The sequence below is a fragment of the Bemisia tabaci genome, chromosome 1, assembly GCF_918797505.1.
Source record: "Bemisia tabaci chromosome 1, PGI_BMITA_v3".
NCBI classification, from domain to species: Eukaryota; Metazoa; Arthropoda; class Insecta; order Hemiptera; family Aleyrodidae; genus Bemisia; species Bemisia tabaci.
Window position 1 is genome coordinate 13,647,788 of NC_092793.1, and position 27,061 is coordinate 13,674,848.

Genomic DNA, 27,061 nt, shown 5'->3' on the forward strand with positions numbered 1-27,061 from the left:
ATCGTCGTTAACTAAAACTAACTAACTAACTGTATGTATGTATGTACGTATGTAGTTAGTTAGTTATTATAATTTAGAGACATTCAGCGACTCAGGCTATTAACGTCTTTACAGGTAATTTTGAAAATATATAGGAGTATAAACGAAAATTTGTATGTATGTATCAAACCCTCTTACATGCGATGAACCCAATATTACCACCAAAATTCTAAAACTCTTCACCTCCTTAACTTAAAAATCTAAATTTTCGTTTATACTCCCTTTTTCAAAATTATCTGTAAAGACGTTGATAGCCTGAGACGCTGAATGTCTTAAAATTATAATAACCAACTAACTAACTGTATGTATGTTATGGTTGGTTGGTTGGTAAATACATTTATTTGGTGCTTTAACATTGAAGCCATTAACACCGTAGATGAGGAGAGATCGTCAAAAAAACATAATTTAAATATTTAAGAAGTAGGAGTCACAAAAAGGGTAGTAGAAAATTAAAATTTAGGACAAGGAAAGAATGCATTAAATTTGGAGATGGACAAGGAAAGAATACATTAAATTTGGAGATTAATTCGTTTAAAAAAGGGAGGGATTTCATGAAAATACTTTGAAAGGATGGTATGGAGGTCAGAAAGTGGAGGGAAAATTTTGGATCTTAATTGTGTTATGTATGTATGTATGCATGTATGTATGTATGTATTTCAGCCAGCGTGAGGATTTTTCAGTTTTCAGAGCGTTGAGCGGCAGTTAATTTTTAAGTTTCTTGAAACGAAACTTCTGGGGTTCGCTTTTCCGTAATCTCTATAGAGCTCTACAATAGTAATCAATTTAAACTGAACATGATGAACTTACTTAAAAATTCAATAATAATAGTTAACGGACTAATAATCGCTGGATTTCCTCCCTTCCTTGGATTCACAAATGGACTGCATTTTGCAATTTGGAACTATAAATTCTGGCTCTTCTGGAAAAAAACTTACGTGCATAGGGAAACTAATGGCACATATGTTGTTTTCGAACCGGGCTAGAATTTATAGTTCCAAATTGCAAAATGAAGTCCCATTAAATGAGTAGAAGTTAACTATTTCTGGTATTTAGATTGATAATGCTAATATATTTACCATCAGTTTATTTTCAATTGCAAATATTTGTTTTGTCATTATGATTCTGGGCGGGTGGGTGAACTGACGAAGCGATAATTGTATCACATTTGGAGAGTCAAGATCTTGATTTTTGGTGTTATTTGTTGCTGAGGCCGGGAGAGGATTTAGTCGGAGAGCTTTAGTCGGCCGGCGCGGCGCGGCGCGGCGGCCGTTGGGGCATGTAAACAGTCTGGGGAGGCGGCGGGGAGAGGAGGGGGCGGCGGCCGTTGAACGCGGGCCTGGGACTCCGACCCAATGACCTTATTATTATTTTACCAGACGTCGAACTCGAACTTGGGCCGGCCGTGGTCGCGGTCTCGGCCGCTGGTAGCGCGCAGTCGCAGTCGTCTCCGAGCAACGGTTAGTCCCGCGAGTCCGTTCGGCGCCGCCGCGACGCTGTTATGTCTGTGTCCCTTCTTAGCGCCGCGTCGCCGACTATCAACCCCCAATAGAAGCACTGCCCACTCGCCGCCTCTCTCCCAACATGCACCTCGCCACCGCTCCCGTTCTCGGCCTCTTCAACGTCCTCCTCGGACTCGCGTCCTTCCCGCTCTCCGCCGGCACCGGCATCTTCGGTGAGTACAAATTCAACTGTGCTTTTTTAAAAAACAAAAGAAAAAAAATGGGGGAAAGAAAACTTGGATATCCGCGACTTCTTCGAGTGCGAGTTTTCTAACTCCTCGTCGCAAGGTTCCGCAATAGACGCGTGCCTCGGAAACTCTCCAACTCCGAAATATAGAAGGGTCGTTTCGACGGATTTGTGCTGAATGGAACTGTGATCAATTGGAAAGATGGGATGTGGTCGATAGTCAAGGGCCATGAGAATGATTGGGAATTTAAAAGCGCCAGTGACGTCAGCGGCAACCGGGGAGACCGGACACGAGGGGGAGATCAGTGGCGGGACTCTTTACCCCGTGAGCCCTGTCCACAATGTTCTTGTCACATGCCCACGGCTCACGAGTTAGCACTAGGTTCCTTATGATTTAATGTAAAATCCCGCTTTTCCATTTCCTCAAAAGGAACTACACCCACTTTTACATTGTTCCTTATGCAGCTTCCACGAGCACATCCTATCTTTCCACTTCCACATAGTACCATTCAGCATAAATACGTCCATTTGTGGTGTCTGCAGGTACCCTGTCATTAAAATCCACTGCTTTTTTGCTTTGAAAAATAGGCACGATTCCGTTCAAGCGATCGTAAAATTATTAATACTGCAGGTTAGGGCTTGAAAATTTAACCCAAAGGATAGCGATCTTAATCGCTCTTTGAAAAGCTCATTTCTTTAAAAAAAAAGGCTTCATACATAGTTGGCACTACGATTGAGGGAGGCTCAAAGAAATAATTGACACAGCACCATAAACAGGACAATCGTGGCCATCCTTGGGAAAAATGCACTTTTCTGCCAGATGGATTACGTTATTTTCATAAGGCGCTTTGAATTTGAAAACTAAAGAATGATAAAAAAACAAAACGATTCGAAGGACGAAATTTTCGCCCTACACTCCCTGTCGCATCCAAATGGAAAGTTGCTCAAACAACTTCCCACGTCTTGGAGAAGAGGGACTTGCCATGTTCGAACAAACGCAACATGTTCAGACAATAGACATAAACCCGTAACGGATCCTGAACGACCCAGATATAATGGATACACTGGTAATTTTTCTTCACTTGCTCCCTCCTCATAAAAATTGCAGACTAAGAAGAATCAGCATGGAGATCATCCTGTCCTCTCGCTTCATTAGCTAGCTTGGCATACGTTCTGAGAGGGCAGGTTTCTTGGGTGTTGCAATTAACAAAGCAGTTTATGGGTCATTTTCCCTCTCGAATCAGTTCGGCATACTCGACAATCTTATACAGGGTTATCCAAAGGTCACTAGCTTAGCACCACTGCAACTTCTTTTCTATTGGACATAGAAAGTTGAAACTGTGGGGGATGTTCCTAAGTCTAAAGCAGCAACTGTTGGGTCCCCGAAAAATTTTTAAAGGGGCCGGGGTCAACTTTCGTTTTCAAGTCGCAAACCCTCTCTTGGTAAAATTTTAATCAAAAGATAATAAAATAGAAAAATGTTGGTCGCAGGTCAAAATGTTGATTTCTCACCAAATGCCGGCCTATGAACGTTCAAACAAACGGTAATTCGTCAACTCCGTTTTCACTGTCGGATTACGCAAAAACTCGGAATCTTGGGGTTTACGGGACGAGAAAAACGATTCTGGCAAGTGACTTCGGGATAATCCAGTACAATGCTTAATGATTGAAGACCGTTCAGGGGTCGCCACTCAGGATTCACATCAAGTTTCTCCGTCACAAGAGACATCCAGCGTAGGTTCACGTCACTTGTCATCATTGACAGTTATTGCCAGCCTATAGCGCCTACGACCTTTATGACGACTGTGGGCCAAAGCAAAAATGATAATATTTGAGCCACTACTTCACATGCAATGTCGATCACAAATTATGGCACACGTAGACTCGACAACTTTCACAGATTCGCTCGGGCCGTATCGATAGTGTCTTGGTAGTAGCCTCCTGCCGCCACAACTCATGGACCAATTTTTCTTGTCGATCACAACGCAGCCTAAAAAATTGTCGCGAACGGTCCTTGCGGACCGACGAGCTCTGTTGTCGGGTTCATCATGATAGGCTCCAAGAGGTAACTCTTCCAACGATGCTTAAGCTGCGACACATTCGATTCATCGCTATCAGCATAGGAAGGCTTCCTACTCCGGTCAGGAACATTGGCAACTTTTCGAGGATTGGACAGGGTAGCACAATACTATTTTCTGCGGTCTTTGGCTTCAGCGGACTTGGAGAACTTGTTATGAGACTCGTGAATGAGAGATGGTGCTAGGTAAAATTGTCCGAATCTAGAATTTCCAAAAGTCCGAAACGGGCAAATATCATTTATGTCCGAGACAAAGATGAGTCCATGAGTGGGCGAATGCCCAAATGCGAGATTAAGCAATGGGCGAGTTGTAATTGGATTTTAAGGTGTAGTTTGGCAAGCTGTTCGCGAATGTAGCCATTGAAGCAAGCCGTGCCGAATCATGGAGGGATGAAGGTTAGGAGATTATCCTGATAGAATTTTGGATAAGGATCAGACAAAGTCTTTCATTTAGAAAAATTGCTGATTTAAAGCTGTTTAATTTTGAATGGTTTTAAAAGTTGGTTTTAAAAGCTGTGTAAATTTCAACTTTCAGCGGACTGAAACAGGGCTAATATTGTCCGCTTGCCATGAAAAGCTGAAAACACTAATGTCTCCTTGTTCTTAACAATTTTCTCTATCAATGTCACACTCCTTAGCAGGACACAACCGTATATTGAAGTAGCGCAGAGCGATCGACTTAAAATGCACGGTGTTCTACCAATGCTGACATGAAGGCGGTGCACATCAAAAGTGACGAAACAGGAAAGCATTTGCAGGCTCCCGACGTGGAGAATGTAGAGGTCGGAAGATTTTTGGAAAAATTAAAAAAACACGCAACAACCCAACCGTGATATTTATGATGCGTCCGCATCTACCTTATCCGTCTAAATCGTATACGAATTTTTGCATCGGACGGTGTGCTTTTTCAGTGGCAAATCATTTTGATCTCTTACAAGGATCCATTTCCGAACTTATACTGCGGTAATTTACTCAGGGTTCACAAAAATTATCCTTTTTACGATGCTTCGTTTAGTATTTCCTCGAACCACCCTTGATCACTTAGGAAACCAGATGGGGCCTCCTAAGAAAAAATATGTTTACAGGAAGGACTATGAACATGACACCAAGTTCCTGCTGAGGTTAGAAAATGATTCAGTAGGGAATCTGAAAATTGATATTTTTGACCCCAAACCGATTTTTTCACGTTTTTAGCATCCCAAATTTCGTCAACGTCAAAAACATGAATTATTTTGCCGTGCTGAGGAAAAACGCACTTTGCACCTTCGAACGTTACAAAATTCCCTTCGATTAAAGACATATTTCCTGGTAAACCAACGAATATTTTCCGTCCAACTATCCAGATACTTTCGGTCGCAATCTCACCGAAAATTCTTAAAAATTTCGAGGTGTAATATTCCTAACTTTCCTCAGAAATAAAATTTATCGGTGGAAATTTAGCGACTCTTGAGTGTCCATACGGTGTATTCCCTTGGCACGGCAGTAATAACCGGTAACGCACGGGGAAGAGAGGCGCTGATAGGTACGAAATTGCGTTCTCGTAACGGATAACAAGCGCTCATGCAGTCACTTTGAACGTTAAGCGTAAAATCGGCGGCCGACGGCGGAGCGGAGAAGAAAGTGTAAATAAAAGGCGGGACGTGACGTGCTGCGGATGGATTTAGCCACGAGCGATATAATACGGCCATCGCCTCGGCTTGAAAGTCAATGAAAGTGTGAAAACCCCTGCTGCGGCGCCGGCAACCGAGCCCAGAGGACAGTGGTTGTAAAAGCGAAACGGGCGTGGTTCGTAATTTCATTCATAACTCCTGCTCCAGGTGTCTCTCCACGCTTGCGTCAAGACTAACCCGACTATTCGAGAACGTTCGCCGATTTTCGAGAGGTTCCTCCTCCGATCAGTGGCGTGGCGTGAATTGCGATGTATCGATTGTTATGACATTTATACATATGGTAAAGAATCGATTATTAAGGTTTTCGCTGCGAACACCCTGTTTATCGATCCTTTTCCATACGTTTAAATGACCTAACAATCGATATATCGCAATTCACGCCACGCTACTGCCTCCGATTATTTCATAGCTCGATGCTGCCTCATACTGCCGTGCTCAGGAGGAACGCCGTATGAACATTCGAGAGTTACCAAAATTCCCTCCGATAAAATGTTTATATTTGAGGATAATTATGAATATTGTTCCTTCAAAATTTCACAAGTTTTAGATCAAATTACGAGCGAAATTGTCTGAGAAATTGGTGGACAAATATTCGAAAATTATCCTGAAAATTCGTAGTTGGCTGGGAGGAATTTGGCAACGCCTCAAGGCTCATACGGCGTTTTTCCTTAGCACGGCAGCATAGCTCAATTTGGAACTGTTGCAATTTCTCGAAACTTTACACGGAATCGTCAATTTAACCGGTGTTTCCAGCTATATCTATAATTTTCTCGGGAATCGGGGATTTTCGTCGCAGTTTGAGCGATTACTTTATCAAAGTTGATTATTTTCTTATCAATTTTGATGACCTTCGTAACAGACTCCGGGCATATTTCGGAATTTTTCCCCGGAACTTTTGAGGAGTTGGAATTTTATTGATCGCGGAAACCCCGAAATATCGGGGAAAATAAACTGGCACCGATCTTATGACTATTGAATACGCCAAGACGAGATGCACACTAAGAAAAAATATTCATTCGAGACAACAAGGAAACGATGATTTGTGTAGCAAAATTCATTGCGCCTTAATGATGATAGCAGGAATTCCGAGGACATTTCGAGGGGTGAAAATTCGTATAGTAAGGGAGTTGAAAGAACTTCTGAAAAAATTGCAAGTTTTTCAAATGGCATAAGATAAACAGGTCGAAAAGCTTCAGAGAATTCAAAAAAGTTGATCACATTGTGTCATGATTTATCCTGTTTAGTGATTATTCATCCACATTATCCATCCTAAATAATCACGATTTCGTCACCTTCCGGCCAAAGTTTCAAAAGCGCCATGCGACGTTTAAAAATGTCCGCAGCCATATTATTTTTTACACACTGGAAAAATGAAACACATTGGATCTGGAGTCCAGACTCTTGAAAACATTGACAAGAAAAAATACTCTTGATTCAATCAGATTTAAGCTCAAATCAAAAGGCAATCCGCTCAAATTAAGAGGCTCGGTTCTTGATTTAGGCAAAACTCCGATTGAATCAAGAGTATTTTTTCTTGTCGATGTTTTTAAGAGTCTGGACTCTAGATCCAATATGTTTTTTTCCAGTGCAAAGAAATTGTTCGGTGAAGCTGTTTGAAAATTTCACTGAATTTTACTGGCAGCACACAGAAAATTCTGTATCAATATCGGACAGCTTCGTTGAACAATTTCTATGTAAAGAAATAAAATGGCGGCGGACATTTTTAAACGTCGCAGGAATTCGTAATACTTCGGCCCGAAGGTGAGGATTTATGTTCACGAAATCAAACGAGGAAACTTGTGAATTATATTGCGACTGATGATGATTTCCTATTTGATTTATTTTCAGATATGTTCACGTGGGATTTGGACTTGAGCGACTACCTGAGCAACAGCTTCACTTCGCCACTGACGAGGGAAGCTGGTTCGGAGCCAAGCACTGCACTTGCACGGGCGGTGCGTGCCTCTGCTGCCTCGACTTCAACATTTCTTACATCGATCTCGGCGGACCAGGTACGCAAAACTCAATGTGTTCTTCCACGCAGTTGAATGACCCGAGTCATATTTTTGCCGTTTGGATCGTAATGCTCGTATTTTGAAGCAGTTTGGTAACTTTCATACCAACACGGAAAAAATAGGGTAGTCCACACAACCAGCGGCTGGTTGTGTCGACTACCCTATTTATTCCCGTGAACATTGGCCGGGTTGCCGTGTTTTCACAGGGCGTCTGGCTCTTTTTTCACTTTGGGAAATCCTGATTTTTGACTGTTAAATCCTGATTTCATAATTTTTCCGAATCCTGATTTTTTCCGGAGAAAATTGGTGAAAAATTGGCGAATGTAACTTCACAACAATAGCTCGACAAAATAATCCGATCGGACGGCCGACTTTTCTCAATTCCTGATTTTACGGCCGATTTTTCCTCAAACCCTGATGAAATCGGGATTGATTCCTGATAAAATCGGGAAAATCCTGATGCTACACACCCTGCCAGTTTGGAGTCCCCCAAAAAAGTGGCAACCCTGATGATGTATTTGCTACCTATCTTCCATACATAGCATGTCTCAACACATGGGTGGACTCTCAGGGTAGCGTGGGATGTATCCTCCGTTACGGCCTCAACTTTGAAAGCTTTTTTGGAGCTTTCGAGCTGATTTCAGAGAAAACTAGTGGCACCATCGTGTTTCTCGCGGAATTTTCAGTTGAAATCAGTACTGAAATCGCTAATTACCGATACGTGCTGGAGCTCTAATCTATGGCCTTTACAATTCCGAAACGCGTGCGTGGCGTGCTTTACGATGCGTCGATTGGTTTGCCATATAAATCTAAGGAAAAGGATCGACAAACACACTGACAGAGAGCATCACAATCTGGACTTTACTCCTAGCTGATTTTGGCGCCAGATACTGGAGTGGTCACACAAACCAGAGATATGGTTAAGTCAGCTAGCTGGTGCCTTTACACTTCCAGCTGGTGCAACTACTCAGGCACCGAAATCAGCTGGGAGTATAGGGCTTCAAAAGGGGCAATCGTCGTCTTCCGGGTAAATTATCACGAGCGTCATGCGACGTTTAAAAAATTCCACCGCCATTTCATTCTTAAACAGAGAAAGTTTTGGATGGATCTGTTCGAAAATGTCGCTGAATTTTATCGGCAGCACGAAGAAAATGCAATGCAATTTTCGGACAGCTTCGTTGAACAATTTCCCTGTGAAAATAAAAAAATAAAAATAAAATGGCGGCAGGCATTTGGAGTCGCGTGAAGCTTGTGCTACTTTTGCCGGAAAGTGACGGGATATCGATGATGGATTTATTAATAAAGTTTGATTTGGACAACACCATATTTAAGACATTACACTTGATGTGTGTTATTAAGTTTAGGACGAAAGTGTAATAACTGTGATATATTTATGTATTAATGACTGTACTCTGAAGATGGCGAAATGCTGAAAGGTCCTAAGTACATTAATAAAAAACGATCATTACATCACCTTGGTTATACTTCAAAACTAAATGGATTTATTGATTGACACCACGCCACTAGATCCAGTCTGAGGAGAGGCCTCTGGAGACTCCTGCTCTGGATAAATGGATGTACAGCTCGTTGTTCTGTGACGCAACACTGATGGCTCCAGCAAGCGTGGGCCTCCGGCGGCTCCCGGGCGCGGTTCCGGAACCGGTGATCTTACGCAGCGTCGCGCGGGCCGGATCCTGGAGGTCGCAGCCTATGACGTCACGGGTGAAAAAGAACTGTTGGGAGACCGTTGAAGCGGATCCGACGTCAACGATCGAGAAAGTGATGCACCTCCGCGTCCGCTGCGTCGCGCGTCGTCCGGAGGCGCCGCCGCTGCCAAATTCCCTTCGACGCCCTCCGCGTCACGTTCCACAGGACCAAAAACCCAAACAACAAGGCCTTGGTACACTGGAAAAAAACACATTGGATCTAGAGTCCAGACTCTTGAAAACATTGACAAGAAAAAATACTCTCGATTCAATCGGATTTTTGCTTGAATCAATACGAAATCTGCTTAAATTCAGAGGCTTGGTTCTTGATTTAGGCTAGATTCTGATGGAATCAAGAGTAATTTTTCTTGTCGATGTTTTTATGAGTCTGGACCCTAGATCCAATGTGTGTTCTTTATTTATTTTTTTTTCCAGTGTATGAACCACTGACATTGAAAGATAATGATACTGCTGTATGGAGTCGTTCATTAATAGTGCAGCCAGTTGCGGGCCGATTATTGAAATTGATATACAAAGATAGAGAAAAAGAAGCGAAAAGGGAAACGAAAGGATCCTACTGGTGGAAACGGTATGTTTCCATAGACAAAGGGGGAAAATTATGGACTCGTGGGATGCCGTCAGTAAGGCCTTGTCTCCACGGGCCGTTTCACAGAATTTGTCCCAGGGAAAAATCCCACTAACAAAGTCGGGAAAAATATCGAGTTAATCAATATTTTTCCCAGTACCAAGTATGGTCCTGCTTGTACCCCTAGGGCCAACTGAGAAAGGAAGAAGAAGGGAAAGCGAGCTATACGATATTTTGTCGGTTGCTTCACTCTTCGTGCTTCTTTCGTTAAAATAATGTGTCTAATTGTCAATCGTGTTCAATTATTATTTTAATCCCGGTTAAACACTCGATTTTTACCGACTTGTCTTTCCGCGCACACTTGAAGCAGGACCGCATGAGCCTCGTCCCATGGAGACGATAACTGGGAAAAATCCCAGAAGTTTCACTCCTGCGATTCGCACTTGGGACAAATTCCATGAAAACGTCCCGTGGAGACAAGGCCTCGGGGTATTACTACCTCTTCGCCTATCGCAATCACTCGTTTCAACGAATGGGATCGCTCCATATACCTGCCCTATGTCTTCTTAGTCTGCAACTTTGTCCATCAAATTCAATAATCTGAAGTGGACGATGCGCATAGTGTGATAAACCAATCAGTCGACCCTAAAAACAACGTGATAACAAGGATACCGGTAAATCCGTGACAATACCTATTTAAGTTTTTGGCAAACTATACAGTTTATCGTTTCAATATTTGACGTGCGGAATAATCGCGAAAAAATTTTACGACTTAGTGTTATTGAACACTCGAAATGGCCAGAGTGTGAACACAAGAAAAATATAAACGAAGGATCGGACCATAACAAAAAAGTAAGTCAACAAGTAATCAGCCCGCTAAAGTTGCCAACTGCAAGCTCCGAGTGTGAACAATAAGGAAAATAACCAAAATTGTGTGTTAATACGGGAAGTAAAACACGGAGTAACACAAGCTGATGATTAAATTTTTTGGTGTTAGTTTACCCTATACCAAACCGACAAAATCTCTGTGTCAAAACTACCAAATCTTCGTGTTAAAAATCGGCGATCTCGTAAAAATTACGTGCCAGCCATCAGGATCGGACCTGAAACGAATCGGTGGTGATCCGAAGCGCCAACCCCTCGTTAGTCCCAATGCGAATTTTCGCGATCGAAAATCATTCATCAAACGAATTGATCAGTGCTGAGAGATGTCGACGATCGGCGAAAGCAGGAGCCAATCAGAGTTCATATTTTTTTAAATGAAGTTAAGAAGAGAATACGAGACACTAAAACACAGCCGATTGCAAAAACAGAAGACTTGAATTGACAAAACACAAAAACAGAAAGAAATGGCGAAACAAAAGTTCTGGCGAAGGATGAAGTTTTCTGGCATCGATTGCATCAATTCAAAAATCGAATTCAAATCCCGTGGATTCGAAATTTCAAATTGATGGATTTCAACAGTCCCCGGTGAGACCAACAAAGAAGTCGAATATCATTAAAAACAAATGCACGATCATTCGACGGTGATGTTATTCGATCGCGAATATTTGCTTATCGCTTCCGCGTGACGGTGAGGAAAACAAAAGTTCATGAGGGTGATTTCACGATAACAGGAATAGTTAAAATGTGAAATACCTTAGAAATAAAAGTGCACCAATTTTAACAGGATTTCATTACCTCATTTTAAAGGTATTAAACTTCCTTTTTCCAGCTTTGGCACGCTCTATTTTGATTCAGTGCAAAGTTAAAGTGATTGATAAACAAGCCATTGAATCAGGTATCAGCGCTTCCCGCGGGACTGCTGGAGGTCCACGCAAACATGGCGGCCCTGCCAAATTGTGTCGGTTACGTAACAGACACAGCGTAACCGACACTCAAAAATGTGAGATTAAAGATGATACAACAGATGAAACTTGGCAATTCTTGAGTTATGAGGTGGAATTAATGCTGCCTTAAAAGTTTTCTAAACTTTGGAGACTTCCTTTTAGTTTAATACTATTAAATTGAGGTTTTTGCGTAGTGAGGAATTAGTGCTACACACGTAAAAATCACTGGTTTTCATAATAATTAAAGTTTTCATTGTAAAAAAAACTGACTTATTAGTAATAGTTTTGTCAGGAAGACTTCAGCAAACAATTTGATGGCACTTTTGAAACTCCTGACTCCATCTGGCGAGATAAACACTGCACTTTATACAACTGCAAAAATTTGTTGCCAAATGTGGCGACACCTCTTTCTTACGACTTTTCTCGCTCAATAATAAACATTTCAGTTCAAACTGGCAATTTTCTTGAACACTAGAGTCTCTTTTCAGCAAATATTGCCATAGAGTTCATGATCAGTACTGATTTGTTACCGCAAATTGCTCTTTTGCTTCAAAATCGGGGTTGGCGACGCGTAACCGACCGGACATTTTCGGCCTTTTAAGTCTCATATTATTAAATATAATAATAATTCATCATATTTTTTAGCATGGATAGGTTCAGGGACATCATTCCTATTGATTAATTAATTTGGTTTTCAATCGTTTTGCCCTATGTCGTTCAAAACCCACGGCGACACGACTATTCCTATTATCGTGAAATCACCCATGAGTTCCGCAGGGCACTTTCATCATCTCCTTTGTTCCAGAGCGACCTACGGTTTGGGTCGATTTAACTCAAAATGTTGAGCAACCAAGTCCTTTCCGTTGCTTCGACATAAAGAAAAGTAACGTAGAGTAACATCGATTACGAGAATTTTGAAATGTGTCGGTTGGATCAAAAAAGCTACGTTTTCTTTGAGTTTGCTGAAATTTGATTACATGCTCCGAAATATTCGTCGGTAACTTGCATCCAAAATGCTTCTTAAACATGTATAATATGTATGGAATCTCTACTGGCCAGTTGACAGAGGACACACTGGAAAAAAAAACACATTGGATCTGGAGTCCAGACTCTTGAAAACACTGACAAGAAAAAATACTCTTGATTCAATCAGATTTTTGCTTAAATCAAAAGGCAATCTGCTCAAATTAAGAGGCTTGGTTCTTGATTTAAGCAAAAAATCCGATTGAATCAAGAGTATTTTTCTTGTCGATATTTTTAAGAGTCTGGACTCTAGATCCAATGTGTGTTTTTTTGTTTTTTTTCCGGTGCATTGAGTGACTCTAAACCATGTTTCTTGGTTGACGCCAAGAAGTAACAACTTTTTCTACAAATATAATCACAAAGAAGCAATTTCGTGGATTAAATAATCATAAGTGTTCGCTCATACCTCCGCGCGCCCAAAATTAACACCTTCACCAATCAACCCATCGGTATTATTGGTGAGTTAAGATTACATTTTTGTTACAATGATAAGAATTTCGATTTCATGGTTGATCAGGTGCTCTCTCTTTTAGGTCTTGCTCTTGCAGAACATCTAGGTTTTGCAAATGCTCTTAGTCGAACAAGTCGGACCTTTGATGCGTAGAATATTGACAATGACCGCACGCGCGACTACTTCAGCGATCTGCGAGAACTGCCACGTTTTAGTTACCACCGACCTGGCTCAGAAATGAAGTCTAAAGTGCGCGACAACCGTTGGTCGCTGTCAGGAGTGTCGGAACGGCGCGCGGCGCACGGTGGATCAAGGCAATGGGAAAAGTCGGACGAAATTTGGAAACTTTACAAGCTTGTTACTCCGTTTACACGAAGCATTGAGGTTTTAAAGTTGATTCCACTGGTTTCCTCGTGAATTTTCTTCTAGGAGACAACCAATTTTGTTTAAAATGCAACGACCTGGCTTAGAAATGAAATCTAAAGTGCGCAACAACCGTTGGTCACTGTTAGAGTACCTGTATAACGAGAGTATAAACAGATGTGAAACTCCGAAAATCCATCAGGCCTTCACCGATGCCTCCGCGAATAAAGTTAGGGCCCAGAAATGCGGCTAACCTATGAATTTCAATTATCCAGAACGATTTACTGATACAATTGTTACGAATCATCGTTTATAACGCACGTATTTGACTTAGTTTTGGTAGAAATTTACACATTAGTGCGGAAGAACGCTCATTTATGAACATTCTTGGCCATCTTGGTTATAATTGGAATCTGCAGACTGGTAGTGAAATTTTAGGCGTTAGAAGTTGGTTGGAAGGGAGGCTGCACTTTTGGGCCCTAAGCCCTCCTTGAAGCGGTCTGTCCATACTCTCGCTATACATGTAGGTACTCTAGTCACTGTCAGGAGTGTCGGAACGTATATCGAGTCGATGGGAAAAGTCGGAGAAAATGTGGAAACTTTACAAGCTTGTAACTCCGTTTACACGAAGCATGGAGGTTTTAAAAATGATTCCACTGGTTTCCTCGTAGATTTTCTTCTGGGAGACAACCGATTTTATTTAAAATGCGACGAAATAGACATGAGAATCAGCAGTTTCCGTCACAAGCTTGATGTCTGAGCTTTCTGGTTGGCTCGATACACTGTGCGGCATCGGAGAGATTGGACGGATTTCGAAGAGGAGGGCGCGGATTTGGCGAGACGGCACGGCAGGCGCGGGCACCTGTTTGCTCATTCAACAGACGAGCGGTGGACGAGTACTCTCCGATGCTCGAGCCTAGCGCGACCCAAGAAACGCCTGCTCGTCTCCCAAAGCTGTCGTAAGAATGAACAAGTTCGAGGAAAAATTAAACCGCGACCGGAGTGAGCAAATTCGCTCCGGCCGAATGACATGCGGAAGGCGCATTGCCTTCAATTTTAAATCCGAAATCCCGTTCCGGCGAGCAACTTGCACGCTCTAGCGTCTCTAGATCAAACGCCTCCCTGCGCACTGAAAAACAATTCTCGGCGTTTTTACCACGGTCCGTTGGTACCTTTACCATCTCACGTTTTTTACCAATTATTGGTAATTTTGCCAAGACAGACTGGTAAGCTTACCTAAAAACCGGTATTTTTACTGTTCTTTCAGGTAAGAATACCACTTTTATCGGTAATCAATTCCCGGTAACTTTGCCATTTTATCTCGGTAATTCTACCACAGTCGATAAAAAATATTGGCGTTTTTACCAAGATCCAGTAAAATTACCGAGAAAGTTCAATAATCTTACTGAGATTTCTCGGTAAAATTACCAATTCCATAATGGTAATTTTACCAAGAAAAAACTGGGATCAAGTAGAACCATGAATTCTTGGTAATTTTACCCTTTTCTTAGTAAATACACCGAGATTTTTTTTTCAGTGCGGGCTCATTGTGACAACTGTTAAACATGGCGACTAACTTCAACTTTCGGCAGCTTTACTAATTCGGTTCAGGGACCGGAGAGGTGATAGGAGCAAAACAATTTTGGAGCTGTGGACCTCGGAAGACTTGGAATTTAGATACAATCAATCTACTACGACTCGCCTACTACAGTGCACACGACCCTCTGAAGTGTTTACACCTCGGTCTGATGATACAAATCGGGACAAATAATTATTATAAGCTCCCTTTCATTGACTCCGATTCATTCTCCAAAATATACAAGATAAGGTCTAAAGAATACACGGATAACAGGACAATAATGGTCCAAAACCGCCACAAAAAATTATAGGTAACCTTGGCAACACTGAAATGTATTAGGTTCCTTAATTTTGATATCTGTTTGTGTAGTCCATTGAAAATGTTATTATCTTCACTTATTTGTTAAAAAAATTGTTCGTCAGACAGGAAAAGGGGGACAATGGGCATAAACCACGAAAGGACGCAATTTTTGGTCAATTTTCGGTGAGTTACAGACCAAAATCGGGGAAAATGCCGATTTAAGGCCATTTTTTCCAAAGTCAGCAACTTTCCGGTCTAAATTTATTGGCGCCAAGTTGAAATTCGGACTCAGCGTCGAAAATTGCATAGAAATCACTGATAAAATTGCCACCCAGGACTTGAACGGGCTAATGATCCTTTTGCGACTTGTTTGCCTGGACTAAAAACAAAATAACGTAACGCTTTTTTTTCTCCCCCTCCCCCTAGAGCGTCACGTCTGTCAGACACGGCCCTTAAATCAATATGTTGTTAAAACAGCATTTCCCATTTCAGGTTCGCTTCGATGCCATAGTTACAATAAGCTGCGCAAACCCGCTTTGCGCTGCTCGCAGTTTCGAGTTGTCGTACAGCATCGACATTATATTTCCAACTGGCATGCTTTTCAAACAAGTGCGCAACCACACTAAGACGCGAATCTACATGGAAAGTAACTTCAAGTAATACACAGAGTTAACGTTCTTCATTATGTTTCAGGATGTGTGAATCTCAAGTACCTGTCACAGCAAGAGGGCATGATGGTGAACGTCTCCTACGGAGGGAGCTTGCTTCATAGCGAAAAAGTGAAAGGTGCGTCCGAGATTCAATTTCGATACAGTAGCTGCTAGAATGTCGTGCATATTAAAGAAAAACTCTCTGTACAATTAATCGCACTTTCCGGAACATTTGGGTAAAGAAAATGATATTCAAAACATCTCTCGGTAATTACATATACATACGAGAGTTGGCTCGGCCTTCAGAGGACAGTATTTAACATCTTTCAATGTCGCCAGAATTTCTCGAATAAGGAACGAAACGTATACTGATTTCCTTCCTTGCTGGAGTAGGGTGTCTACTTTAAAACGCTGTCTAAAAATCAGTGCTTTTGCGCTGAAAAACAGAATTAATTGCCGCCAGAAGTATTTTTCTACATCAGAATTCCTGCTTATATAAAACTATTTTACTTAACCCAGCATTAATTTCTTGAATCAAGAAAAATTCAACTTAAATCATGGTATAATAATTCTAGGCGGCAAATTCAAGAATCATGCTTGAGCCAAGCACCTTTTTCTTTCAATGTACAGTACTTTTCCAGTGCATTCCCAAGAAATTCAATACCACACCAGAAAAATTCAGTTCTATTTCAGTACCTCCATTTGACGAAATTCGAAAATTTGAAATTTTTGCTCCAATTTCGACAAAAATGACGTAGCGACAAAATTTTACTGCAGGCTTAAAGATTATTTGACTGCAGTACAATCGCGATCATGCAGGCAAATACTAAACGAAAACCGGGCTTTCATTGTATTTCAGCATTTTTAAATTTCCAAGTATGAAAATTCCAAGTATGAAAACGTTTGTTCATGCACCATTCACCCTCGAAGATGTGTACTGCAAGAATGTAAAGGTGTGTTTCGGCCGTAAGCACAAGTGCGCCAAACAGCATTATTCCTTAGGGTGAAAATTTTAATTGAATGAGCTTGTGGATTAATCGCCAGAATACTCGATTGAATACCGGTTTCATCGAAAAATGGCCGATACACCGTTACCCTCGGAGATGGAAGGCTCGAAAATCAGCAGGGTGTCTACTGGTACCCTGTCACTCAAATTCCTTACTTATACAGTACCTTCTCCTTGCTTTTTCCTTACTTTCCCGATAATTCTTTTTCTTGGCGATTCTCAGGAATCATTACGTTAGTCTTGCCTTTTCCTTGCCTCATCCGCATTTTTAACCGTATTCGATTGGATGAGCGAAATGATGGAATGACAAAGGAATCGACTGAAATAGAGGAGGAATCAACCCGGGAACTTAATGAAGAGATTTTAACAGGAGGTCGTATACCCCCAAGGCTACAACAAAGAGTTTACCACAAAAAGCTCGAAATTCCATAAATTTTCACGGAAAATCCGTACTTTTTCCGTGCTGCCGTGCCGACCTTCCGAGATCCGTGCTTTTTCAGTGTACCCGTACTTTTTCCGTACAGTCGACACCCTGTACACAGGTACACGGGCGCTAAACGGCATAATTTCTTTGGGTGAAAATTTTACTTGAATGAGCTTGTGGCTCCGTCGTGAGAATACTCGATTAAATACCGGTTTCATCGGAGGATGCGGTACACCGTTAGCTTCGGCGATGAAAGTCACGAAAATGAGTTAAAAATGTTAAATTCTTGATTTCAGGCAGTAATCCAGAGCCAGCATGCATGGATCTCCTCGCGGATCTGGTTCAAATTTGCGCCAGGTTCAGCGACGTGTCACCGACGAACCAGGGCCTGAGGGGCTGCGTCCACTTGGAGCCGTCCGTCTTCGGTGAGGTGCAAACCTCCTACTCCTTCGGTTGCTTCAACATGGGTGCCGACGGCATGGTCCACGAGAAAAACGGAACCGAGTAAGTCAAATCCTAATGAAAGCGCTGAGTTATAATTATGGCTAGATGGTGCCTTCAAGGACAGGCTACCCAAAAATCAGTCCATTCACACTGCTTTTTCACAACATCAACAGTGTTGGGAAAACATCTTGAACCACCAACACAAAAAAAGTTGGTTCCGATGGCCGTTCCTCAAGTCCGGCTCTAATGAAGGTGCAACTTCCCCCTCCCAACACGCTATATAAATACAGTCGTTTCGGACATCTGACAAATGAAATGAAAAAATGAAATCCAAATGAAAAACGCTGAGTTATACTAGTCTTATGGCTCCATGGTGCATTCTGGGACAGGCTCCCCAAAAATCAGTCCTTTTACACTGCTTTTCTACAACATCAACAGTGTTGGGAAAACATCTTGGACCACCAACACAAAACACGTTGGTTCCGATGGCCGTCCCTCAAGTCCGGCTCTGCTTTCAAGACTTGATTAAACAACGCGCTTGGTATGGCGGAAATATTCCGGAACTTCTTGCGGAATGTCCACACTTTATCAGTTCTTCTAAACTGCCCCATAAAAAATCAGTGTTAGACCTTATGCCATAGTGGACTTCCTGTACTCATACGGGATCATCAAAACGATTCATCGATGATTCTATTGTTCACATAAAACATAGACCGGGTCTATGCTTCCTGCTAAGCACAGAGGTGTTAATTTATGATTATGACGACGAAAGGGAAAACTGTATGGAAGATCAACTACTGATCCACATCCATCCACCATCTAAAAGGAAATGTTTCACTCGCGCGGTGATGATCAGGGTTGCCACAGAATTTAGAAAATGAAATTCCCTGACATTTCTCTAATTTCCCTGGCACATTCTGGCGAAATTCCTTGACAATTGAAGATGTGAGGGATGGTTAAGAAGGCATAATTAAAAATAGTTTTCAGGGAAAATTTCTTTTTCGAAACCTCAAACTCATTTTAGAAAGCAAATGAAGGTGATTTCACAAATTTTCCTTGACATTTTCGTAATTTTCCCTGACTTTTCCCGGTTTTCCTCGACTTTTTAAAATTCCCTGACATTTCCCGGGTTTCTCTGACTGCGGTAACCCTGGTGGAGGATAAAATATCTCATGTCGTTCCTGATTACACTGGAGCTTTCAAAAGCGAGAATCCTTCATACGGAACACAGAACGGCGCGTTGGATCGAAACAAGGAAAACCTGGGCAACGGCGAGTGGTGTGACGTGCTTTGCGATTTATCGATTGATCTGCCCTTTGATTCCCACTGATTCGATAGACGCCATATTTTGTGTCAAAACGGCATGCGATATATCACTTCAATTGGTTCCATTTTTTCAGCTACTCGTCATTTTTCTCCAATTTTGAGATCGCAATTCTATTGCCAGGAGACTAAAGCACTCACTTCCCAATTTTAACAAAGAAATTCAACGTAATAAAGGCGTGGTTTTTTTAGAGAGAAAACATCGCATTCGATACTGATATCGAAACTGCACTCGAATGCGATATTTTCTCTCTAAAAAACCACGCCTTTATTACGTTGAATTTCTTCGTTAAAATTGGGAAGAGAGTGCTTTAATCTCCTAACAACAGAATTGCGATCTCAAAATTGGAGAAAAATGACAAGTAGCTGAAAAAAATGGATCCAATTGATGCGATATATCGCATGCCATTCTGACACACAATATGGCGTCCATCGAATCACCTTAAACTTATGAAGAGGATCGACAAACAGAGTGTTCGCAACGAACACCTTAATAATCGATCATTCACGCGCATGCCACGCTGTGTGCATGTGGCTCAAATGAAGGAGTTTTAATACCCAACCCGGAAATCGAAATCCCCGACTTTGGATTACCACAGCCGGTGGAACAAGTAGTTTAAATTGTCATATCTTCGAGAAGATTCGCCACTTTTTCTACCGGAAGAACTACAAAAAAAAAAAAAAAAAAAAAAAAAAAAAAAAAAAAAAAAAAAAATACCCAACCCGTGCATTTAGCTTCTGGTCATTTATCGCTTTGCTATTAATGTTTTCGTTTGTAGCTTTTTAAGGTTTGAAAAGACATTACTTGGGGTAAGATTCGTAATTATTCGGCTCGTGTAGGTAATTTTTTCCCACTCTCCAATTACTAACGCAAAATTGATAGCTCAAGCGTGCGATTAGAAGGATGCATTCCGGAACAGAAAGCATAATCGAAAGCAAGGAAATAGACTCAAGATTCGAACGAAAGTTAACGGCATAGCATACGAACTAAAGTGGTCCAGTGAGGCGAATATTTTCCCTGACCTGGACTACATTCCGCGCCGTAGGAAAATTGACACGAGAAACGAATTAGCATTCGCCATTCCGACTTGCTGCGGAAACGAATCTTCAGGATGCCGTTGACATAACAATATTAGTCTTCAATTCCTTTAACCAAATGGATTTACTTAACTTGCAGATAGGTATAGCAAGTTACTGACGAGGTGTATTAAATGAAGTCATCGGGTAAGTTGTAAGTACCGGACCGGAGGCCGGTTAAAAAATATCTCGACATCGAATGGGCGCCACCAGGTGGGAGTGAAGAAATATTTTTCCGATGTCTCAGCACGGAAACAAAAAAGGTAGACCAGGGAGCAAGTCGTATTCTCTCGCAGCTACCTTACGGTGGAAAAAAAATTCAACATGTTACTTAGTGCAGCTAACATACGTTCGCTACGTGGCCTACCGCCCGCGGTAGATTGGGCGGCAACCAGCAGCAGTGAGAATGACTTTCAACGAGAAACAGATGATCATTGCTTAACTGGTCTCGAGTGAATGACACCGAAACCATCTTGATTTTACGTATTTCAGTCAAAGTATCACTGACAGATTAAATTTGTGTCACAACAACTTTAACTCCATGATAGAGAAGCTTATAGAGGCTTATAGGTATGGAATAACACACTACGCACAAAAATCCAATCGTTTGCAGTTCACGGCGGGACAGTAATGAACAGCGTTTATGAAAAGACATCGGTGAAGAATAACTCGGATACAATAAGAGTCTTTGTTAGCACCAGAAAATTTTCCGTAGCACTACAAGTTTCCGAACTTCACTGATGTCGGAAGCCACTTCCGAAGCAACTCCGTTGATGGTGGTCTGGAGGCTTTTGAACCTCCAAAACGTGTTTGATGCGAGGAACCGAGAAACAACTGATATTATTTAGTAGCACACCAAAATATGCCTATTCAGAGAACAAGGGGGAGTTTTCGTAAAAGTTTATACACATACTCAGGTATGTAAATTGTGAATTCACAGCGATTAAAATTGAGAAATGGATGTATTTCTATCAAACGGAACTATGTGCATTAAGACATGAGCCCTGAGACCCACAAGAATATGTACATAACAGGGCTCACGTCATAATGCACATAGTTCCGTTTGATAGGAATACGTCCAAATGAAACCTCGCGCGCGGAATTGACACTGGAAAAAAAACACATTGTATCTAGAGTCCACACTGGGGGAAAAAAACACGTTGGATCTAGAGTTCAGACTCTTAAAAGCATCGACAAGAAAAAATACTCTTGATTCGATCGGGTTTTTGCTTGAATCAAGAACCAAGCCTCTTAATTTGAGCGGATTTCCTTTTGATTTAAGCTCAAATCTGATTGAATCAAGAGTATTTTTTCTTGTCAATGTTTTCAAGAGTCTGGACTCTAGATCCGATGTGTTTTTTTTTTTCCAGTGGATCGTACTTTCCACTCAACTGACAAGAGAAATGGACTACATTTTGCAATTTGGAACTATAAATTCTAGCCCGGTTTAAAAACAACGTATGTGCCATTAGTTTCTCTACGCACATAAACGTTTTTCCAGAAGAGCCAGAATTTATAGTTCCAAACTGCAAAATGCATTCCAAATGGCGGCCTCAACAGGTGCGACCGTGCGTTTGCTACACTGCAGCGAGCACGAGGTTGCAACACTAGACCACACGATATCTCATGGAGAGAGCGCTTGTGTCTCCTGCGTCTACCTTCAGTTTGGCAAGCCAATATTCCTGCAGAGTCAAACTTTTTTTTTCCGTGAGGGTTAATTTCGAAACTCTCCTGAATGAAAAAGGTTCATCCCTCGATTCCGAAAGAGTTCTGTTGGTCCTGAGCCAGTAACAAACACCAAGCGTCATACCACATAGACGGCCTGCTTTATTCGACCAAAGTAAAGGTAAAACTTCTGGTACACCAATTTCGGGAATGGTTGCCTGAAGCCAAAAGGATATTTAAACAGAAAACGGTAAATTCGAAGTAGATACGAGAGTATATGCTAGAGGCACCCAGCAATTTCGTCTCCTATTCAATGTGAAGTTCTACGAAAGAGACCCCGAAACAAGCACAAGGTACACCAGACCCCTTCTTCCCTTACGACCCGTGGATCACAGTTCGGTCAAGGAATGGTTGGTGCAGACCCGAACGGTTATCGGGGGACAATGATTTTGGTTTCAAAATTTAGAGAAAATTATCAGCCATTAGCTGATATTTAGGAAGTTGATCAATTTTAAACTTGAAATCGGATAAATAGGAGAGAAGGGGAGGGGGTTAAAGTTAAAATTTTAAAGTGGCATATCTCGTGAGTGGTTTGTCGTAGGGCAATGATCTTCGCCTCGAACTTTAAAGAAAGTTGTCAGCTTTAAGCTGATATTAACGAAATTTGTCAATTTGTACGTTTTCATCCATCCTTGCCGTAGCAAAAATATTAGATTATTTCAACAATTCCATCCATTGTTGCCAGTGTTCGTAACTCATACCTTTGAGTTTTAGGAGCTATGTGGCGCATCAAGCTCGATTTTTTGGGGCCAAATTGACTTTTTCCCTTTACTCGTATATCACAGCGCATTCAGTGAAAAATTACACGTGAAAAAAAAAACACAATGGATCTAGAGTCTAGACTCTTGAAAACATTGGCAAGAAAAAATACTCGCTGGATTCAATCGGATATTTGCTTGAATCAAAACAAAATCCGCTTAAATTAAGAGGCTTGGTTCTTGACTTAGGCTAGATTCTGATTGAATCAAGAGTACTTTTTCTTGTCGATGTTTTTCAGAGTCTGGACTCAAGATCCAATGTGTTTTTTTTTCCAGTTCAGACGCAAGATGTCTCAGTCACAGAATCAGTGACTGTACCTCGGGGAAAATTATGAAATTTAACAAAAACGAAAAATTAGGAATTTTATTTGTGGGGGGAGAGGGCAATTTATAGAGGCCACGTTGGCGCAGAGCCATCATTTCTTAGGCGCATGACCAATTTCATCGGTGCATTTGACGCGTTGGCGCCTGTGAGTTTCGAACACTGATCTTCGCCGTGACTAAAATATCCGATTTATTCAACATTTACATTCATCGTTGCCGTAGCTAAAATATCCGATTTATTCAACATTTTCATTCATTCATCGTTGCCGTAACTAAAATATCCTTCTTTTGCGCAGGTCTTCGGAGCCGGGCGAAGCGACCCGGCCGACGCCGACAGGGACGACGAAAAAGCCGGACGGACAGGCGGCCCTGCTGCAGCAGGCCAACGAGTCGGCGGAGCAGAGCATAGCGTGGTTCAGCAACCTCCTCGGGTTCTCCCTCGGCTCGGCCAACGCCACGGAGGCTCCCGGCAGCGCCGAGGAGGAGTACGAGGACGAGGACGACGAAGAGGGCACCGAGGAATCCACCGAAGCCGCCGCAGCCCCCCAACAGAAACCACAGCGGAGGACCTTCCGCAGCCCAGTTCCCGTCTCCAGTTAACTTCGCCCAACGGGCAACATCCTCTCGTAGCAGTGCCCCCATTTTCAGCAACTAGTTCCGAGGAGCTTTAAAAATTTCCCGGAATTTCGTTGGTTCGACCGATTAAGTGATGATTTTTTCATGGAATTCGACGACTTACGGAACTAAATCCGGGCGTATTTCGGAACTTTTGTCCTTCCGTAGCAGTGCTCCCATTTTCCGCACCTAGTTCCGAGGAGCTTTAAAAATGTCCCGGAATTTAGTTGGTTCAACCGATTAAGTGATGATTTTTTCATGGAATTCGACGACTTACGGAACTAAATCCGGGCGTATTTCGGAACGTTTATCCTCCCGTAGCAGTGCTCCCATTTTCCGCACCTAGTTCCAAGGAGCTTTAAAAATTTTCCGGAATTTCGTTGGTTCGATCGACTAAGTGATGATTTTTTCATGGAATTCGACGGCTTTCGGAACTAAATCCGGGCGTATTTCGGAACTTTTGTCCTTCCGTAGCAGTGCTATTATTTCCCGGAACTAGTTCCAAGGAGCTTTACAAATTTTCCGGAGTTTCTCCCGGAATTTCGATGGTTCAACCGGTTAAGTGATGATTTTTAGATGAAATTCAACGACCCTCGAAACTAAATCCGGGCGTATTTCGGAACTTTTACCCGGAACTTATGAAAAAGTCTGGATTATTCACAGAAATTTGGGAAATCGGAATCAATTCCGGAAACCGCGGATTTTTCGGTAAAATAAAATAGGAACACTGTCCTGTAGTGCTACAGAGCGGCCAATGCAATGCCATTCTTAGGGGCAACAATTTTATCAGCTATTTGACACCAGAAGATAAAATGGATTCAAATTATTTTCTAGTTGATTGCAGCGCGATCAAGAACATTAACTGAGTCGACAATACTTCGGATGCAACCTGTCAATATCTGTTAACCATACACATTTACATAGATATTGCCTGGAAAATGTTAGATCTTACCACTTATCTTAGTTGGCGTCAAAATTGGCTGAGGAGACACCTGACTGCTGAATCTCCGCTTTCCTTTGTTCCGCGCGTTCAGCCGTAAAATTTGTTAAGACGCTGTTGAAAAGTTCGAAGGAGCCACACAGATATTAGATCACACGGTAAGGGGATTGGCAGTTCTTACAATGCTGATGATGGATTTCAGGAATCGCCTAGAATTCTAATCTTAACTTAAACTGAATACATTATTAGTAAGAGCGCAACTCTGGCACCGAGATTTTGGGTTGGGCCCGAAATCCACGATGTGCGGTGAAAAAGCTGAGATTCATTATTCTATGCGTATGGGCAGAAGATTCGAAACGTAACAATATGGCGGCAGTAACCTAGGCTCCGCCAATCATTCACGAGCGTCCTTGGTGTCCCATAGAGTTGGAAAACATATTTAGACGTGCGTCACGTAGATACTAGCCCCCACACAAAAGGCAGACGGGGACGAGTTGAAAATGACCCTACAGGATTTTCCAGTAATTTTACATTTCGCCAACCGTTCCTGAGCCGCGCTGTAGATCGCGAGGCTGTGAATCATGTGAAGGGATCGTGTGGGCACTATTCTGGATGAGGGCTTTAACCTGTTATCGTGTGTTTTCATCGCAATCGAGACATTTCGTCCGCGTACATCAAATCCGAGTGGAACTTCTTGCCAATGTTAACGCAAACGCAGCCTGCGACTTTAAAGTGAGTTTTCAAAACTCTTAGCCCCCTGCCCCCCTTCATTTTTGGTTGCAGAGCGGGTAAAAACCGGGAAATTCACTACAAATAATGCCCGAAACTAATGTCCAACTTGAGGAGGACCCTTGAAACGTTGCGATCAGTCGGAGCATTGAAATACAAGGACTGCCACCCCCTTAAAGTACGGAAACATCCAAAACACCCCCGCTGCCCCCCTCATTTTTCGTTGCGGAGCGGGTAAAAACCGGGAAAATCGCCAGAAATGATGCCCGAAACCACTGTAAAACTTGACAAGAACCCTTGAAACGTTGCGCTCAGTCGGAGAACTGCAACACAGGAACTGCCGCCCACTTTAAGGACGGAAACATCCATAAAACCCCCGCTGCCCCCCTCCTTTTTCGTTGCAGAGCTGGTAAGAACCGGGAAATTCGCCAGAAATGATGCCCCGGTTCTTACCAGCTCTGCAACGAAAAAGGAGGGGGGCAGCGGGGGTTTTATGGATGTTTCCGTCCTTAAAGTGGGCGGCAGTTCCTGTGTTGCAGTTCTCCGACTGAGCGCAACGTTTCAAGGGTTCTTGTCAAGTTTTACAGTGGTTTCGGGCATCATTTCTGGCGATTTTCCCGGTTTTTACCCGCTCCGCAACGAAAAATGAGGGGGGCAGCGGGGGTGTTTTGGATGTTTCCGTACTTTAAGGGGGTGGCAGTCCTTGTATTTCAATGCTCCGACTGATCGCAACGTTTCAAGGGTCCTCCTCAAGTTGGACATTAGTTTCGGGCATTATTTGTAGTGAATTTCCCGGTTTTTACCCGCTCTGCAACCAAAAATGAAGGGGGGCAGGGGGCTAAGAGTTTTGAAAACTCACTTTAAAGTCGCAGGCTGCGTTTGCGTTAACATTGGCAAGAAGTTCCACTCGGATTTGATGCTAAGTTTGAAGCTCTTCTGTGATTTTTCGCATTTTAATGCAATGTTTCATTGTAACAGGCCCATCCCCCCCTACGGGGGGGCTGTGGTGGCCCGGGGCGAATATGAAGACTTCGGTATCAGACTTGGAGTATTCGAGGACTCTTTGAAAAGAGAAACGGTATGTCCAAGAGCCGCCGAAGCTACTCTAAAAAATGAAGGTACGGACTCCCTAAATAACCTTTGGACCCCCCTAACTTTTGACAGGGGGGTCAGATCGACTTCCGGTTTGCGCCAAAAATTTTCTTTTTTCATGCTCTTTCTAACGATGTATCACACGATGGGGGTTGCCATTTGAAATTTTTGAGTTGCCCCCCACCCCCCCTCCCCCTGGGGGGGTGAAAAACTGAAAAGTACCTAAAAAAGTTTCCCCCTCGATATGAGGAAGGACGCCACAAACCGCAAATCGATATCATAATTAGAACTAAAGTTATGGCCAGTGGTGCGTAACTTTTGAATAACCCTGTAGATCATTTTCCGAGGGTCAAGAGTCGGCAGCTTTGATTCCGCATGGCGGCCGGCCGGCCGTCAACTTCCGCGACAGAGGCCAACATCAGCACCGTGACAGCGGACAAATTTCTCGATTGTGAGGAAAACAGATGTTAACACGTTAAAACCCTCATCCAGAGCAGTGCTCACATGATCCATAGCGTCGCAATCTGCAGCGCGGCTCATCAGCAGTTCGCCAAATGAAAAATTCCTCGAGAATCCTGTAGGGTTATTGTCAACTCGTCCCCGAAAAATTGCTATAACTCGGTGAGTTTT

At 42.4% G+C, this 27,061-nt stretch overlaps 2 protein-coding genes across 2 annotated transcripts in view; both read left to right on the forward strand.

The window, feature by feature from the left end:
* The first annotated feature begins 668 nt into the window (after window positions 1–668).
* On the forward strand, window positions 669–25,275 carry LOC109040401 (uncharacterized). Its single transcript, XM_072296462.1, has 5 exons — window positions 669–1,711; window positions 7,321–7,484; window positions 16,018–16,110; window positions 17,701–17,908; window positions 23,352–25,275. The coding sequence occupies exons 1-5, from the start codon at window positions 1,392–1,394 to the stop codon at window positions 23,653–23,655; spliced, it is 1,089 nt and encodes a 362-aa protein (XP_072152563.1). The 5' UTR covers window positions 669–1,391; the 3' UTR covers window positions 23,656–25,275.
* A 1,531-nt stretch (window positions 25,276–26,806) lies between these two features.
* The window catches only part of LOC140226099 (uncharacterized), a 3,311-nt gene continuing 3,056 nt past the window's right edge, over window positions 26,807–27,061 (forward strand). Inside the window, exon 1 of the mRNA XM_072306587.1 lies at window positions 26,807–26,857. Coding sequence (XP_072162688.1) covers window positions 26,807–26,857 — 51 coding nt within the window. The remainder of the gene's footprint in view (window positions 26,858–27,061) is intronic.